The sequence below is a fragment of the Typopeltis vanoorti genome, chromosome 7 (genome assembly GCF_054136105.1).
Source record: "Typopeltis vanoorti isolate ZY-2024b chromosome 7, IOZ_Tvanoo_1.0, whole genome shotgun sequence".
NCBI classification, from domain to species: Eukaryota; Metazoa; Arthropoda; class Arachnida; order Uropygi; family Thelyphonidae; genus Typopeltis; species Typopeltis vanoorti.
This window is the reverse complement of record NC_143555.1, coordinates 89142811-89158903: the sequence shown is the minus strand read 5'-3', so window position 1 is coordinate 89158903 and position 16093 is coordinate 89142811. Positions and strand designations below refer to the sequence as shown.

The following is a 16093-nucleotide window of genomic DNA, read 5'->3' as shown; positions in this document are numbered from 1 at the left end:
GGAATCGTTTTTCTTTCTGCCTTTGCGATTATATGAAGGGAGTAGATACTTTATATAAGTGTACTTTGGCGCAAAAAGTATGATTTTTTCCCTTCCTTTAAAAACAGAATATATCTATATTATAAAGACTTCTTTTTCCCAATAAGTTATAGTTGCAATATTTTTTCTTAGAAATGCATGAAGGGATTGTTTCATGTAGCAGAAATAATGAATATTAGAAATTAAATTTTATCTATTTATCATAGTTTAGGTGAACTCCATCCAAATGGTGACAATAAGAATCCAATGATGGATTCTTATTGTATTCATAGCTTCGTTCATTTTCATAGACACGCCCATGAAAGTTTGAAAACTATAATACATTAGACTGTCGGCGGGATAATATTTTTTATTTTATAAATGTAGGTAATTTTTAAATATATTATTTCTTTTTTTACATAATCTGGAACCTGTACCCTAAAGACCAAACATGGAGCTTTTTCGTACCCACGTTAGGTTTCTCCAAATAAACGGGAGAGTGGACTCGCCCTCCGCTATGAAATTCATCTCGCATCTAAAACGGAATCATATCAACCATGTTTACATCAAATTATTTTCATTTTGTAAAAATAAAATTATGTTTTTTCGATATTAAAGCTTTTTAATTTAACTAAATATATTTCTTTGTTGCTATTTCTATTTGCTTTTCTTTTTTTAAAGCAACATTAATTTACTTATGCCCTTAGCAATATTTACGTTATATTCCTATGAGATCTTGTTTCCTTAAAACTCATTCGTTCACTATTGTGATGTACGCTCAGTGACCAAAATATTAGATATTTCCATGTTAGAGTAATTTGAACAAGACATGCTGGTAAGAGTATCTGGGAAATATACAGTATATATCGAGCATGGCGCGATACACGAAAAAAAAAAAACATTACTGCCGACGTATGATATTTGTAAATAGCTGATCAACACGAAACCCAAACATAGAATTAAAATCTAACTGGCGTTTTTCTACAGTTGCTCAGTTGACTGTGTGGCAAATCCAAACAGTTGGGCTAGGAAGTCACGGACCAGCGATTTGTGTTCATAGTAGTGAACGAGTCTGGAACTTGGTTTCCTGCAATTTATAAGTCTAAATATCAATAGAAACGAGAGAAAACGAGAGAAAAAAAAGAAAGAAACGGAATACAGTAAATGAAGAGCGTTGGCACCAAGTACACCAATGGTCTATTGATCCTGCTGGACATCTTCAGCATGTCAAACACTGCTTCAAGGGACACGTGCCATTTAGGAAGACTTAAAAGCTTATAATAGTTATACTTCCTTAATGGGTTTGTACCCTCAGACATCTGATCGGAGTCACATTGCGTATGTATCCATACGCAATGCGACTCCGATCGCATTGCGATCGTAAGATGCCTCGGATATCCTCTTCTGAATGTTCGTAGTTATTCATTATTTTAATTACTTCATTGCCTTTACTTATTTTTTGCTTACTTGTTTACTTATTTAGGCCGAAAAAAAAGCCGACAATTTCGGCCGAAAACAGGAATTTAATAGTTACTTCTGGAAATAAATAAATAAATAATACTTAACCATTTTATGCATACTAAACGTCTGTCAATAGACAATATTAAATAATATTTGGATTTACGTTCTTCAAAATACAATGGCTATGCAATGCTGATCAAGGATCATTGGATGACTTCAAAACGCAAACTAAAGTCTCCTAGTATTCATGAGGACGCATTTTGTTTTCACGTGTAAATTCTTGAAAATATGGAATTAGTTTCTAAGAACACTGGTACTGAGTGATTTCTAGCATTAAGTTCAGGAGGGCTCTAGTATTTTACTGGGATGCATGGTAGCATATCTGGGGTAGAAATCTCATAAGAGTGCATGTTAGAATTAAGCATTGCCAACTTTCCATTTACGCGAGATTTTCAAATTATTACAAATTACTTTAACAAAGTTAATTGTTGTCCATATTCAATTATAAAACATTTTTGGAAGCATTCAAAATTGAAGTAATTTATATTCTAAAAGGTTTAATTAATGATGATAACCTTAAACATTCACAACTAAATACAGGTATCTCTCGATTAACGTGGTTAACTAATCCCTCGATGTTACCGCGTATATCAAAATCGCATAATCAAATCCAATAATCAACGGTAAAAATTACAATTCGTCCATGATCGATTACTGTATTAATAATTCGTTTTATATGGTACTCTTTTAGGAAAGATAAAAATGAATGCAAAGTAAATGTTTAATAAATGTTTAATAATGTACCTTCATTATTTACTGCAATTTTTTTTATCAAAAGAAGTTATCAAGAGTCGTTTGAACAGTTTTAGTTTTTTTCTTATCGGCATAAATTCTACGATAACAAGCAAAATGACTCTCCAGACCTCGGCAAACAAGCAATAAAACATAAAGGAAAAACACTGCAAATATAATCCATGATGGTACAAATTAAGTGGATATTGAATCTAACATTATTTCATAGCCGAATATAGAAACTACAAGAGTTCCGTGTCGAATATAGAAACTAAAAGGTTCGGCGGATGCAAGCATAAATAACCTTATGGGTAACTCGTAGTAAAGGTGGAGTAAGATCCAGATCACTTTCCTTAGTATTTTCCATAATGTAAAGCACATCTTCTAGAGCAGCGCTTCCCAAACTGTTGGCCGCGGCCCCCCTTCGGGACTGTAAGTTTTGTTAAGGAGACCGTCAAATATTGAAAACAAATTTAAAATGTTTTAAGACTAAGTCAAATGTTTTAAGACCATGTCAAATGTGTATGTAAGATTCTAAAAATGTAATATTTCATTTGATTTTTACGATATTCGCTGTGTATCTTTTGTATTGAACATAAAAACAAAATATTATAATATATCTCTGTATCACGAATTTATTTTTCGATGGGGGCCGTGAAATATTTTAATTTTTCCAAAGTGGCCTTTACATCCATAAGTTTGGGAAGCACTGTGACCTAGAGGACATGTACGATAAATAAGCCTTTGGCTCTCTATTTCAGTAATACACGATGGTTTCTTTATTTTCAGTTACAGTCTAGAAATTATTGAACAAAGAATAAATCAATCAATCAATAAATAAAAAACTAAACCATACTATACTGACATCGGAGGTCGCGGTATCATCAGATACAATTTACTGCATCAAACTGCATGAAATACCACAAACCTTTGTATAACATGTGTTAAACCAAACTGACAACAAAAAACAGTGCGGAATATCACTCATAGCATATGAATGCATAGCTACTCATGACTTCCAAGCTATACACTGAATTGTGTAAGAATATTTATATTAAACATTTTGTGTATCTGTCAGATCTTTAACCCTGCGGAGCTCACAGCTCCGCAGGGTTAAAGGCGCGTCAATCAAAACTCTTACTGCGTATATCAAGGGATTGCCGAAATTAATTTCGCCGCGTTCATCAAATCTCACGTTAAGCAAGAGATACCTGTACACCAATAATATTTTTGTATTTATTCCTTTTATATTGATGAAGACATTTTAATCATATTTGGTTCGATAAATATACTGGTGCTGTTAATGTTAATATATTACCTGGTCATGTGATATGTTTTGGTGCTATTTGATGTGATGTGCGATGTAGATCACACATGATATGATTTTGTTTTATTAAAATCGTAGTCATTTGACATTTATTATTCATTCTGATAGAATTGGAATGAATTCCAGTGCGAGACCGGAAAAACTGTTTAACTTTTCAAAATGTCCATTACAATGTCAGGCAAGACAAACACAAATGAAAGAATTTATTATTCCTCAAAACAGACAAACTTGCCAATCTTCTTTGCTGTTTTAACCGTGTTCCTATTAAACTAATTTAAAATGACCCAATATGCTAAAAGTCAATCAAAAATCGAATAATAAAAAAGGATAATAAGGATCTAAATAGGTGGTGTAGATCACAGATAAGTTAAAATATGACAAAGATGAAGGAAAAATATACCACAAACAGCGATAAAATATATTCTTTCATTCTGACTTTGAAAACTGCTTCAGAAGAATCGGAAATTTGTTTGTTGTGTTGGTAATATGATAGAAATAAAGGATGTTTGCGGGTAAACTGAATCATTGGCTATACTTAGCATGCATGTTAATTGGGAATCATACGTTCCCAATTAACAACAATGTCATAGGATGCTGAATAAAATAAATCAACTATCAGTCAACAATATATATATATATATATATAATGGGAATGGGTTATGGATTAAAACTAATAAATTTCTTGGCAAGTATCATTTACTTTTTTAACTGAGAGGAATAATTGTCTACAATGCAGTTTGAAATTATTTGAAGTCAAATTTTAGATTGTCAACATTTCCGTTATTTTTTCAAGAATCGTCATGATGTCTCTGATAGATATTCAAAATAGTTCTATCCAGTGGTAACACATGTTAAAATCCGACTAGTGTATCAACGGTTTTTGCACATTTGACTTATGTACTCACTGTCGTCAGGGAATTTAGAAAATAAAATAAAATAAAATAAAATAAAAATCAAAACTAAACCTCAGTCATATTCACATCTTAATGAGTACATTCTAATTCCCAAATTTTATTTAGATTCCGGTTCCCAAATTTCAACGATGGAAAAACAAAACGAATCCAACCCCTCTGAAGCGAAACATAAAAACTATACTGCAATAAGAACACTTATTTTCTTATTTACATTAAAATAAAGATATTTCATGCCTTTACTCAAAAAAGTCACCCTTGGGGAAGGAGAAACAGGAGATTTGATGCGTATATTGTTCTTGGTGTGTGCTGATAGCATGCCATTGTGATGTTACCATGTTTCTAGTTTCCAAAACAGAAACCATAATTAAATGAAGCGAATCTAATCTAAACTAATGTGGTGTGACATCCTTCTAGTGATAAGAGATCCATTTTGTTTAAGTATTTGTAAAACAATTTATTTATTTATTTTTCTATATTGTTTGATATCTAAAAATGACTTGTGTCTTCAGGTCAATGTATCATTTAAACTATTTTTTTACTGTAACACGAAACTCTTCCAAACGAATTTTAATCTTCCTCATCACGAGTTCAAAATAAGATTAGTTATGATAATGTTTATCGTCCAATCTGATAAGTAACAGATTTTTTTCCTATTTTTATCACTAGTCAATATTTTCTGCTCTTGGCTGAAAATTAATGTTAGAACGAACTTCTTAAGCTGCATCGATAGGGAAATGTTAATCTAACCGTTTTCGGCTTCCACTAATGAAATGTCCACGGGGATGTTTACGTTCAAGTGGAAATATTAAAGAAACGACACCTTCATCACACGTGATGCATTCGCTGCCTTTCTTAGCATCCCGAAAACGAAATTAATATTTGTTAAGTAATTCTGGATTTCGGATATTGCAGATAAAGCTACAGAGACCAATTCTCTTAAGATATACTGAAAATATTAATTACATAAAAGTGGTAAGATTATCAATCAAATCTTTAGGTTTTCTTCTCTCTGTGTACCCGAGATGGATAAATTACAGAAATTTTAAAACTGCGTATTGTTGTTACATTATATGTTTCATGTTATCATATCAACAACTTAATATATATGCACAGAAAGTTTTTTTAAAGAATACTTTTCATTGGCACATAGATAATGAGATACAAACACATGGTTTTACATTATATGAACACATTATTTAGCAAATGTCATTTTTGTATTGTATGTGCTGACAATCAAATTGAATTTTTCGATATTTCATTTTATTCTAGAAAAACCAGTTCTTCTTTTAAGAGACCGTTGTTCATATTTCCTGCAATCCTTTTAATGTGCGTTTTCATTAATCATATAGATGAATCTACCATTGTTTTAGCCGTTAAAAAATCAATCCTCTATTTATATTGATTTTTTTATGAATTTTTGTAACGAACGGTAGATGGCACTTCACACGCATATATTTACCACCTCTTTTCACGTGTCAAAAATTGGTAGATTTCTTGGCACATGATCTGATTCGTTTGTTACGTTTGATGAATTTGTTAATTTTTTTTTACGGACATCAACATTGAAAAAAAAAAGACTTTTTTTTCTCGATCTTTAAACTGTGCTCTGCTCCAGGCGATCAATTGTAGTCTCTGCAAATAAATAAAGAAAACAATGAAACAAATGTTTTCATAGATAAAGAATCACTAAGCTCAGAAATAATACAAATTCACCTAAAGCTGAACATAACAGCATATTTGTTTACATCATTTGAAAATATAGGCTTTGCTAATAGGTAATATTATCACTTACATTTACATTTTCTTATTATAGTTTTATAATAATTATTTCTGTTAATAATTTAGCAATCATTTATTTATTTTAATCTATGAAAAAAATTTACTATGTTTGTGACTTAAGTGCATCATAATCGAGAGAAGTTTAGTTAATTAATAATATATATATATATTATTAATTAACTAAACCAAAAGTATATATATATATATATGTATAATAACTTTTTTTCAAATTAAAATTTTATTAAAATAAAAATATAGAAATTCTTTGTAATTATTAATAAACCATTATGTTTTTTCATAGAGACAATAGAGGAGAAAACAATTGTGCAAAAGATATCCAATCTAAAATGTTGATGGGATGGTTTAAAGATTCACTTGTTTTTGTTTTATTCTACTGTAATTTGATTAGTGACTTTTTTTGAGAAGTGGCTCTATTGAACCTCAGTATGTGGTAAGTCAAATTAATTGCATTTTACTTAACTGTGATGGTGACTTAGGCAGCATCATTTCGTTTTCTTGATTGCCCTGAGAGTGTCATGTATGATGACAATCTTAGTTATTCTGCTCATTGCTGATAACTTTAAGGGAGAGAATCTTGAATTTGACAATACACTTATCCTGTTCGGGAAGCTGGACGAACAGATGGAGACAAAGTGACCTGCTCGAATTCATTTCGCTAGATGGGCACACGCTCCAGACCGTAGGCCTCCTGATATCTAAATCAGCCAACCACAGGCTGCATTTCAAATCTCTAATGAAATAATTACAGAACAGACCTTAGACCATGACGGGTCCGGGAAGTAGGAAAAAGGGACACAAAGAGCTTCCTGCCAACGAAATTGCAGTGTCTATGAATTTCGACATCAAATTCGCTATTGTTCTCAGTCATCCCACCTGCCAAGAACTGATGGATTGTAGCAGAGACCGCCATCAAGAAAAACTTCAGCAGAACGAAATACCGACGGTGGAATTCGAATTCACCCGGAGATGGTCGCTGATTACCGTTGTCTCACTAAATTCTTGGGTTGCAAGCGTTTGCTCTCATACTTTTGCCCTCCAAAGCGAGAAAATCTAAAAGTAGTGCTTTGACGTGATGATGTAGACTTACTAAAAACGCTGAGGTCATAATAGACCTTCAAAACCGCAGTTTTCATCCCATCAAAGCCAGCCAAATGTACAGCAGTGAACACATTAATCTGAAAAAGCCCAATTTGCGTCAAGATTTTGGTTTTGTTTAGGTTTTTGTTTCAGTTCACTATTTTGGTTGAGTGCTGAATGTTTTAACTGTCTCTACAATGTCTATTAATAGTGTCGTGTGTTTTTAATAGTATAAACAAATTGGCATTCTTAGTAGTTTATTCATTTTTGCGTAGCTATAAAATGGATACATCTCCAAGAAACCATTCAAAGATATGTGCTCTTTCTAGGCACTCTTCCATGACTCAAAGACAAATTGTCAATGAGTGTTGTGTTGGTTTGGGTAATGTTAATGTAACTTTAAACAGGGTTAGGGAGACAGGTACCTTTACTTCTGAGAGAAGAGGAAAATGTGGGCGAAAAAGGGAAACTACACTTACTCAAGATCGTTTACTAGTTAGTAAAAGCAGCATGAAACCAAGATTGTCTGCTATAGACTTAAACAGAAACAACTGTTGACGAAGGCTATGAAGAAAAAGAGGCTCCAGTGGACAAAAGTGTACAAAGATTGGGCTGTTGAGTAGTGGAAGAAGGTCACATTCTCAGATGGGAACGATTTCTTTGTCCAAGGAGAGCGAGTATCCTATGTTCGCAAATCAGCGGCTGAGAAGACTTCTCCCGAACAACTTCAGCAAGATGCTAAATCCCAGATAATTGCTCTCATACTTTTGCATATGACATGTTTTACACATGACAGTCCAGGATCACTTGAGCCTGTTGACGGTATGATGAAAACTGACTTTTACATAAACATGTTGGAGAAAAGAGTTGTCCCACTGATCCAGAAAGACAAAGAACTCATCTTTAACCAGGATCTCTCTTCATAACACACTTCAAAAAAAAAAAATGAAAGAGTTCCTCAACAATCACAACATCAAATTGCTTAATTGGCCAGGTAACTCTCTTGACATTAACCCAATAGAAAATTTGAGGGCCATAGTGAAAAAGAGACCTGGAAAATTAAATTGTGATACAAAAGGTTAACTTAATACAATCCATTATAAAAGTATGGTTTGAAGATGTAGAAATAAGATAAATGTGTTTACATTGGTAGAGTCCATGCCTAAGCGAATTAACGAACTTATTAGTAATTTTATTTGTACTTATTTTCTTGTGAAATGAATTTTTTTTTAAAATGTGAGTGTTCTGATTAATTTGTTCGGTACTGTACAGTATAGATAAGAGTTCAATGCCATTGGTGCTTGTAGAAGTCTGTTAACAACATCAAGCATCGTAACGCGAATGAAGAAAAAAAATGAAATAAATGTCATCCCTGATGCGTGTTCAGATTCATAATGCATGAAACTATGAAACTTCATAGGTTCATGCATTACGAAACATTATAATAATATTTCATTCATCATAAATACATTATAATGTTTACAGGAAAGTTAATCGGCTTCAAACATTGCAGTAATTATAATCCTCGTATTCTTCTTCCTTTTACGAATCTACGCCAGATAGCCTATATCAGTCTCGGTTCAGCATTTCATCGGCCTGTCTCTGTTTCTTCGTCCTTTTGGTTTGTAATTCATTATCTTCCTGGATATTCTTTCATGTGTCATTATAGATGTCCTTTCCATTTAGTTCTGTATTTTTCTGTATGTTTTCTATTGTTGGTCTTTGGTTTAGCCTCTTTCAGTATATTTTCATTTTGTTTTTCATCTAGTCTTGTATTACCTGCTGTTCTCATATATTTCATTTCTTCTGCATTGATTCTTTACTTATCTCCTTCTCGTATTGTTCTATGTTTTTAATCAATCACTGACACTGCACGGTTGTTCAAAGAACGGTTGAGAACTTTGTATTACCACTGAATACAATTGGAGACAGGACACGGGTGCTGTTTTCGTGGACATTACAAAATCTACGTTAAAGATACCAAGCAATTTTATAAACTTGTCTTTAATCCTTTTTACCAAGTAAGCAAACAGACAGGTAAGTCAAAAACAGACTTACCTGTCTGTTTGCTTACTTGAGAAAAAGGGTTAAAACCAAGTTTATAAAATTGCTTGGTATCTCTAACGTATATTATATCCAAGGTAAAAAAAAACTTTCCACATTACAAAATCTGTTGACAAAATATGGCACAACGCCTTCTCCACACTTTCACGAAAAGAAACTTCTCAATCAACATGATTAAGCTCATTAAATCTTATCTCAGCAATAGAAAACTACGAGTTAATATCAAGGGCATCAGATCATCACAAAGGAAAATCTTGACAGGCATCGCCCGTCAAGGCTCCCTAAAAACTATACTCAAATTCAATATTTACATGGACAGCATGTCAAGACAACATAGCAGATAGCATGTCAAGACCACTGAATACCCACTTAGCCATTAAAATTTCACGCATACCGCTTAACACGTTTTATACTCCCCGTTGTCTGATACAGAGAAAAAACATTAGTAAGAAAAAATTACGCGCATTTAGCTCGTCCTGTGAGGCCAGAGGGGTTTAGTGAATTATTGGGTAGCAGAATGGCTTTAAAGTCTTCTGTGTTTGTAGAAGTCCTTTTCACTGTAGTTTAACACTTGTTGTACCAGCTGACTTGCATGCGTAGTCGCTTTTGAAAAAAAAATTACTGCTAGAGAGCAAAGGAATGAGGAGATATATGGGATATTAGTGTCCCGGCGAATCTCATCATTTCTGACGAACCACGGAGCATTTAGTATCATTCGCAAGCATTTGTTTTGCACTCGTTGCAATTTAAGTATGTTGAAATTGGCGTTATGGGTACAAGCAGGAGAGGCATAGATAATTATAGGACAGATCTTCATCTGATAGAATAATAGTTTGTTCTTTGTGTTTAATTTACTGTGTCGATTAATCAAGGGATGGAGTTGAGCGATAGTTTTGGATACTTTCACATAGATGCTCTTAATATGGTTGTTGGAGCACAATCTTTTGTCTAGTAGTATTCCGAGGTATTTGGCTTCTATTTGCCATGGAACGTTGGTATCAAATAGAAAGATGTCCCCTTTGGAAGATGCTAATCGTCTAGTGAAGAGTATGGCTACACTTTTTTGAGGGTCTGAGAACAATTATATCATTATATAATTATAATTATATAATTATATAGAATGCGACCGTTTTTATTGGTTGTTTTGCTATTCCAAGTTGAGTGTTTTGAGTTCAGATCCCCAGCTATGATAATAGACTACCAGATGCCAAGAATGGCGTCTAAATCAGCCGACAGTTTCTTGTTGGAGAGTTGTAGGCAGCAAAAATTCTGAGCTTTCCTGCTGAGTTGATATAGACTTCAATGCCTGTAATTTCTAAATCTGTAGTTTAGGTAGAGCTACGGATTTGGGTGACTTAGCACCTATGAGTTTGAAGTGACTGTTAAAGCGAAGTTTTTCTCCGAGATATTTGGTTTCTGTCTGCCATGGAATCTTTCTCCAAAGAGCTGGATGTCATCTTTGTTGGGGACTTTTCTTCTGGAGAATAGTATGGTTGAGCTTTTGGGGAGATTTACTTGGATCCTCCACTCCGAGAACCATTTCTCCACTGTAGTGATACTGTTTAGGAGTCGTCGGATTGCCAGGTGGGGGAAGAAAGATCTTCTAGTAGTGGCGTGTCGTCTACGTATAGGTCGTCTGTGTATAGGGCTGTGATGGCAGCCCTCGGGTTTTGTGGGATGTCTGCAATGCAGATTGCGAATAGTAGGAGGGCAGCAGAGAGCCCTGGTTGGGACTGTTCATCTGATTTTTACCTGCATGTTTCTTTTACTGACCTTTTACTAACCTCAGTTGATTGGGTGGCATGTTTGCTTTTATGAGTTTATAGAGAAGGCCTTGGTGCCAGATTTTGTCAAAGGCCTTAGCAAAGTCTAGGAGTACCGCGCCTGTGTACTGTTTCCAGTTGTATCCTGTTGTGATATATTCTACTAATCGGAGGATTTGCTGAAATGTGCTGTGCTGTGCTCTCTTCGGAAGTCAAATTGTTCATTTTGTATGATTCCTAGTTTATCTATTGTTTCTTGTAATCTTCCGAGGATGACTTTTCGTAGGTTGGATTGTAGGCTGATGACGGTAAAGTTGGGGAAGCTGGGGATCATTACATGGCTTCGTTATAGGTATGATGTCAGCGGTTTTCCATGGAAAAAATACTGTATTTTAAAGATTGTGTTTGTTATGTTGACGAGGTGCACTATAGTCTATCGTGAGAGTAGCTTTATGAATTTGTAGGTGATGCTCTGAACCTGGTGCTACTTTGCTATTAAGATTCTTTATGATGTTGATTTCTACAAGAGCAGTGGGGTTGATTCGTTTTGTGTTGTTCTTGGATGGCCTTAAGGTGCATCCAACCTGTTGAAGAACCTTTTCAATGAGGTTGATGTTTATGTTTTCGTATAACAGACTGCATTGTTTTTCCAAGTTGTCGACGAGAGCCTCGGCATATTCTATATGCGTTTGTGTGTGTGTGTGTGTGTGTGTGTGTGTGTGCGTGTGCGCGCGCGCTCGCCATTCCGTGCTTGGACTGCATTGGGAGAGTTGCGTTTGGTATGGAGGGTTCTCAGGAATTTCCAGATTGTATGATCCTCAGGGTTGAGTGCAGTTAGCTTGTTTTCCATTTTTCTGGGTGATGAGTACTGTTACGATGTTGTTTGGGAGAATTTTAGATAACATGTCTCGTATTATGAAGAAGTGCAGGGGAGGGTTGATTTTGGGTGCAGCATTTAAGCAGGATAGGGTTGTGTTCTGACGATAGCTCGTTGATCGTCTCTAGTTGATACTGATATCTGATGTTTCTGAAGATAGCGATGTCTAGTACATCTGATCTGCATTGAGGGATGTTATGGGTGGGTTCGGTGGGTCCTACTACTGCAATGGACTAATGGAATTAAATGTCGTATACGTGTTTAGTGTGCGACCGTTATTGTTAATTGTGGTGCTCAACCATGCTATGTGCTTGGCGTTTAAGTCTCCTGTTATGATGTAGAGTCTGTGGAGCCGAGGATGCCGTCAAGTCTGGCATCAGTAGGTGGGTTGCTTGGTGAGTTGTAGGCTGCGTATATCTTGAGTCTGCCAGTGTGCACTACTATGCCGGTTAGCTTCAGGTCGATGGCTTGAGGATTGGACGAACCATCAGTTTGTATATGAGAAGTTTGATTCTGGTGCTCAGCTTACTGTTTCTGTTAATTAGCGGGTAAAGCTGGGGTATAGTGTTTGATGTGTTTGCACAAAGAGTCTTGATATGGGAGCTGAAAGTCAGTTTGTTTGTCCAATATTACACCAAAATATTTGATCTCATTTTTCCACGGAATTTTAGTGTTGAAAAGGAGAATATATTCTTTAGGAAGCACTGATCTTCTAACAGATTCTAACTGATGTTCTAAAAGACAGTAGGTTTTCTTGCAGTTTCTTGATGGCTATGTGAGGCTTTAAAGATCTGGCCAATATCGCTGTATAATCAGCGTATAGAGCTTTAATTGAAGATAATGGTTGTGCGGTATATTATACAAGTATAAGGAGAATAGGATTGGTGCTAGTAAGGATCCTTGTGGAACTCCAGCCAAGATGCGTTTTTGTGTCGAGACCACCCCACACATCCTGACTTGCATGCACCTATCGTAGAGGTATGCCTTTATAACATGAATGATTCCGATTGGCACCAGATGATATCAGTTTGTATAGCAAACCATAATGCCAAACCTTGTCAAATGCAATGGCTATGTCAAGGGAAACAGCCCCAGTGCATTGACGCCAGTTAAAACCCGTGATGATGTGTTCCACTAATATGTGTATTTGTTGCGTGGTGCTATACGATTGTCGGAAGTCAAAGTGCTCCTCAGGTAGGATATTTATTCGGAGTACTGAATGTTGGAGTCTGGTAAGAATTATCTTCTCGGCAATTTACCGAGATTTGAGTGAGGCTGGTTGGTCTGTAATTTTGAGGCAATCTGGGATCTTTTCCAGGTTTATTGATCGGTATTATGTCCGCCAGTTTCCAGTAGGAAGGGAAATGTTTGTAGTGAAGGATGGAGTTAATTATATTTGTCAGATAGACAATAGCTCTACGTGGTAGAAGCTTTATTAATATATTAGAGATACCATCGGGTTCAGGAGCCTTTTTGTTCTTGAACTTCTTAATAATAGCATATATTTTAGCAGGTGTGGTGGGTACAATTTGAGTGGAATATGTGAGAGCAGAATTGAGTGAATATCTGACGTTACGGTGGATCTTGTATATATGGTTAAAATATGGTTAAAATAGGTGATCGTGTGCAGGTGTGCATTGTTTTTCAAGATGATTTGCTATTGCTTCAGCTTTATCAGCATCAGTGTGGATAAGACCTGAATCTGTTTGGAGGGGGGGGGGAAGAGGTTTATTTCTGTTTTTAATCTTTCGGATGAGATTCCATATGGAGTGGTTATCAGTAGAGATGGAGGTCAGTTTTTCTTTCCAGAGTTGAATTCTATGCGCTGCGAGGGCATCTTTCACTGCAGAGTTGAACCTGTTCAAGATCCGTTTGTCTTGCGGCGCCTGGTGTTGTTGTGGTATCTTTTTCTTGCCTTATTTTTTTATCTAATTATCTAATCAGATTCATAATATCTTCTGGCAAGTGGTTGGATTTGCGGGTAGTTGCAGGGATAGTAACTGCTGCACAGGCTGGTTTAATCTGTTCTGTTAGATTTTTAACAGCTGTTTTAATTTCCTCTTTTGATTTAATGATGGGAACAGGACCAATATATTTTGGAAGTACCTTGGAGAGCCTTTCCCAAGGAATGAATGAGTGAGGGTGGGGGATTAATTTTTCAAGGTTTCCCAATTTTAATCGTATTGGGTTATGGTCTGATGACAGATCGTTAATCGTCATTAAATTGTATTGGAGTCTGATTTGCTGCAATATGGCTATGTCCAACACATCAGCCCGATCATAAGTGTTGTGATGGGTGGGGTCAGCGGGACCTTTTACATGAAGGTTGAAACCAGCATAGTTTAGTAGTATCTGTCCATTTTTGTTGGTGGAACGGCTATTCCAGGTTGAATGCTTGGCATTTAAATCACCTGCCACAATGATAGGTTCTCCGGTATCGAATAAGGCGTTCAAATCCGAGAACAGTAATGTTTTTTGTGGAGGATGATATGCTGCGAAGATTTTTAATTTGCCGACAGAACTCGTGAGAATCTCAATGCCGGTGACCTCGAGGTTGGTGGTAGGAGGGATGTTTATGGAGTGATGAGAGATGAAATTTTTAATGAAAATTGCCGTGCCTCCTCCTCTGTGGGATAGTCTATCAGCTCTGTACAGTTGGTATCCACAAATGTTGGGGTTGTCTGATGGTCTTAGGTGCGTCTCATTTAGTAAAAGGACATCTGGCTGATGTCTTTGGACGAAATTTTGAAGTTCTAAAATCTTACTCGTCAGGCCGTTCGCGTTCCACGCAATGATCTCTAGAGATTCTGGTTTTAATTTGTTACTGTTCATTAGTGTTACTGAAATAATGGCTTCTGTGTCCTTTAGAAATCTGTTAGTAGAACTTTGTGAAGGGTTGGATCTGCTAAAATCCAACAGCATATTTGCGAGAGAAGAGGTAATGATAGCTGTCAGATTTGTGTGTGGTGTTGTCTGTTCACGGGATGACTGTTTGTTACATCCGAGTTACATCCGCATATGTCCTAGATTGCTGTTGCGGAGTTACTCTTTTGGCAACCTCTGACTTCGTCTGAAGGGTGTCTGAACTTTTATATTGAACTTAAGGAAACTGTGAAGTAGTCTCTGACATAAGTGTGCTGAGTGTGGAAGAAAATGTTTCTGCTTCTGATTTTCTATTTCTTGGATTGTGAGCGCATCCTAATTGGCAGTGTGAGGACAGCCACAATTGGCACATTTAGCAGGGGTAGAGTTTGGTTTAGTGCATGTATTTGTTAGGTGGTCGACCCCACATTTTAGACATCTAAATTCAGCCCTGCATATCTTCTGGGTTTGGCCAAATCTTTGACATCTGTGGCACTGCCCTGTTGAAGCTCTTTTTCTTAGTAGTTCTATAGTAATTGTCAGTCCACAGATGGATGTCAGATCATATATGTGCTTATAAGCTTGACTGATCTCAATTAGAACCAGTGGCATTGGAGTCTTGTCTTTTTTGGTTATTCTACTGACCTTAACGGGTGGTAAGTCTTGGTGGTGTAGATCCACAACCACTTCTTCTATGGATACGTATTCCGAGACACCTCTGATTACTACCTTGAGGTTTCTTTCTGATCCTAGTGAAAAGGTGTGATACTGTATACCTTTGGCATCCAATTCACCAGTCAACCTTCGATAATCCATCACTGAGCTGGGCTGTAATTTAATACCTTCTGTGACATTCTTTGCTTGACTGTATGAAATCTTTAAATTGGATATCATAGTCCTTAGGGACATCCATTTTTTCTTTTCTTGCAGAATAATCGGAGGTATCTTTTCCCTTGAGGAGGTAGGAGAGTCCTGGTCGGGACCGTCTTCTTCCATTCGACCCGCTTTGGGTGGTTCAGAGGCTGCAGTTTTGCGTTTTTTGCGAGCGAGAACCTCCTGATGATCGCTGTGATCTGCAATGGAATTGTCATCAGCAGTTGTTTCTATTACGCTGGTGCTATCTTGATGGATACTGGGA

The 16093-nt window shown here is 36.0% G+C and overlaps 1 protein-coding gene across 1 annotated transcript in view; it reads right to left on the bottom strand.

Moving 5' to 3' along the window:
• Nucleotides 1-6106: 6106 nt before the first annotated feature.
• LOC150104844 (cholecystokinin receptor-like) overlaps nucleotides 6107-16093 on the bottom strand; it is a 105308-nt gene continuing 95321 nt past the window's right edge. Inside the window, exon 4 of the mRNA XM_090395074.1 lies at nucleotides 6107-6144. Within this exon, the coding sequence (XP_090251200.1) occupies nucleotides 6107-6144 (38 nt within the window). The remainder of the gene's footprint in view (nucleotides 6145-16093) is intronic.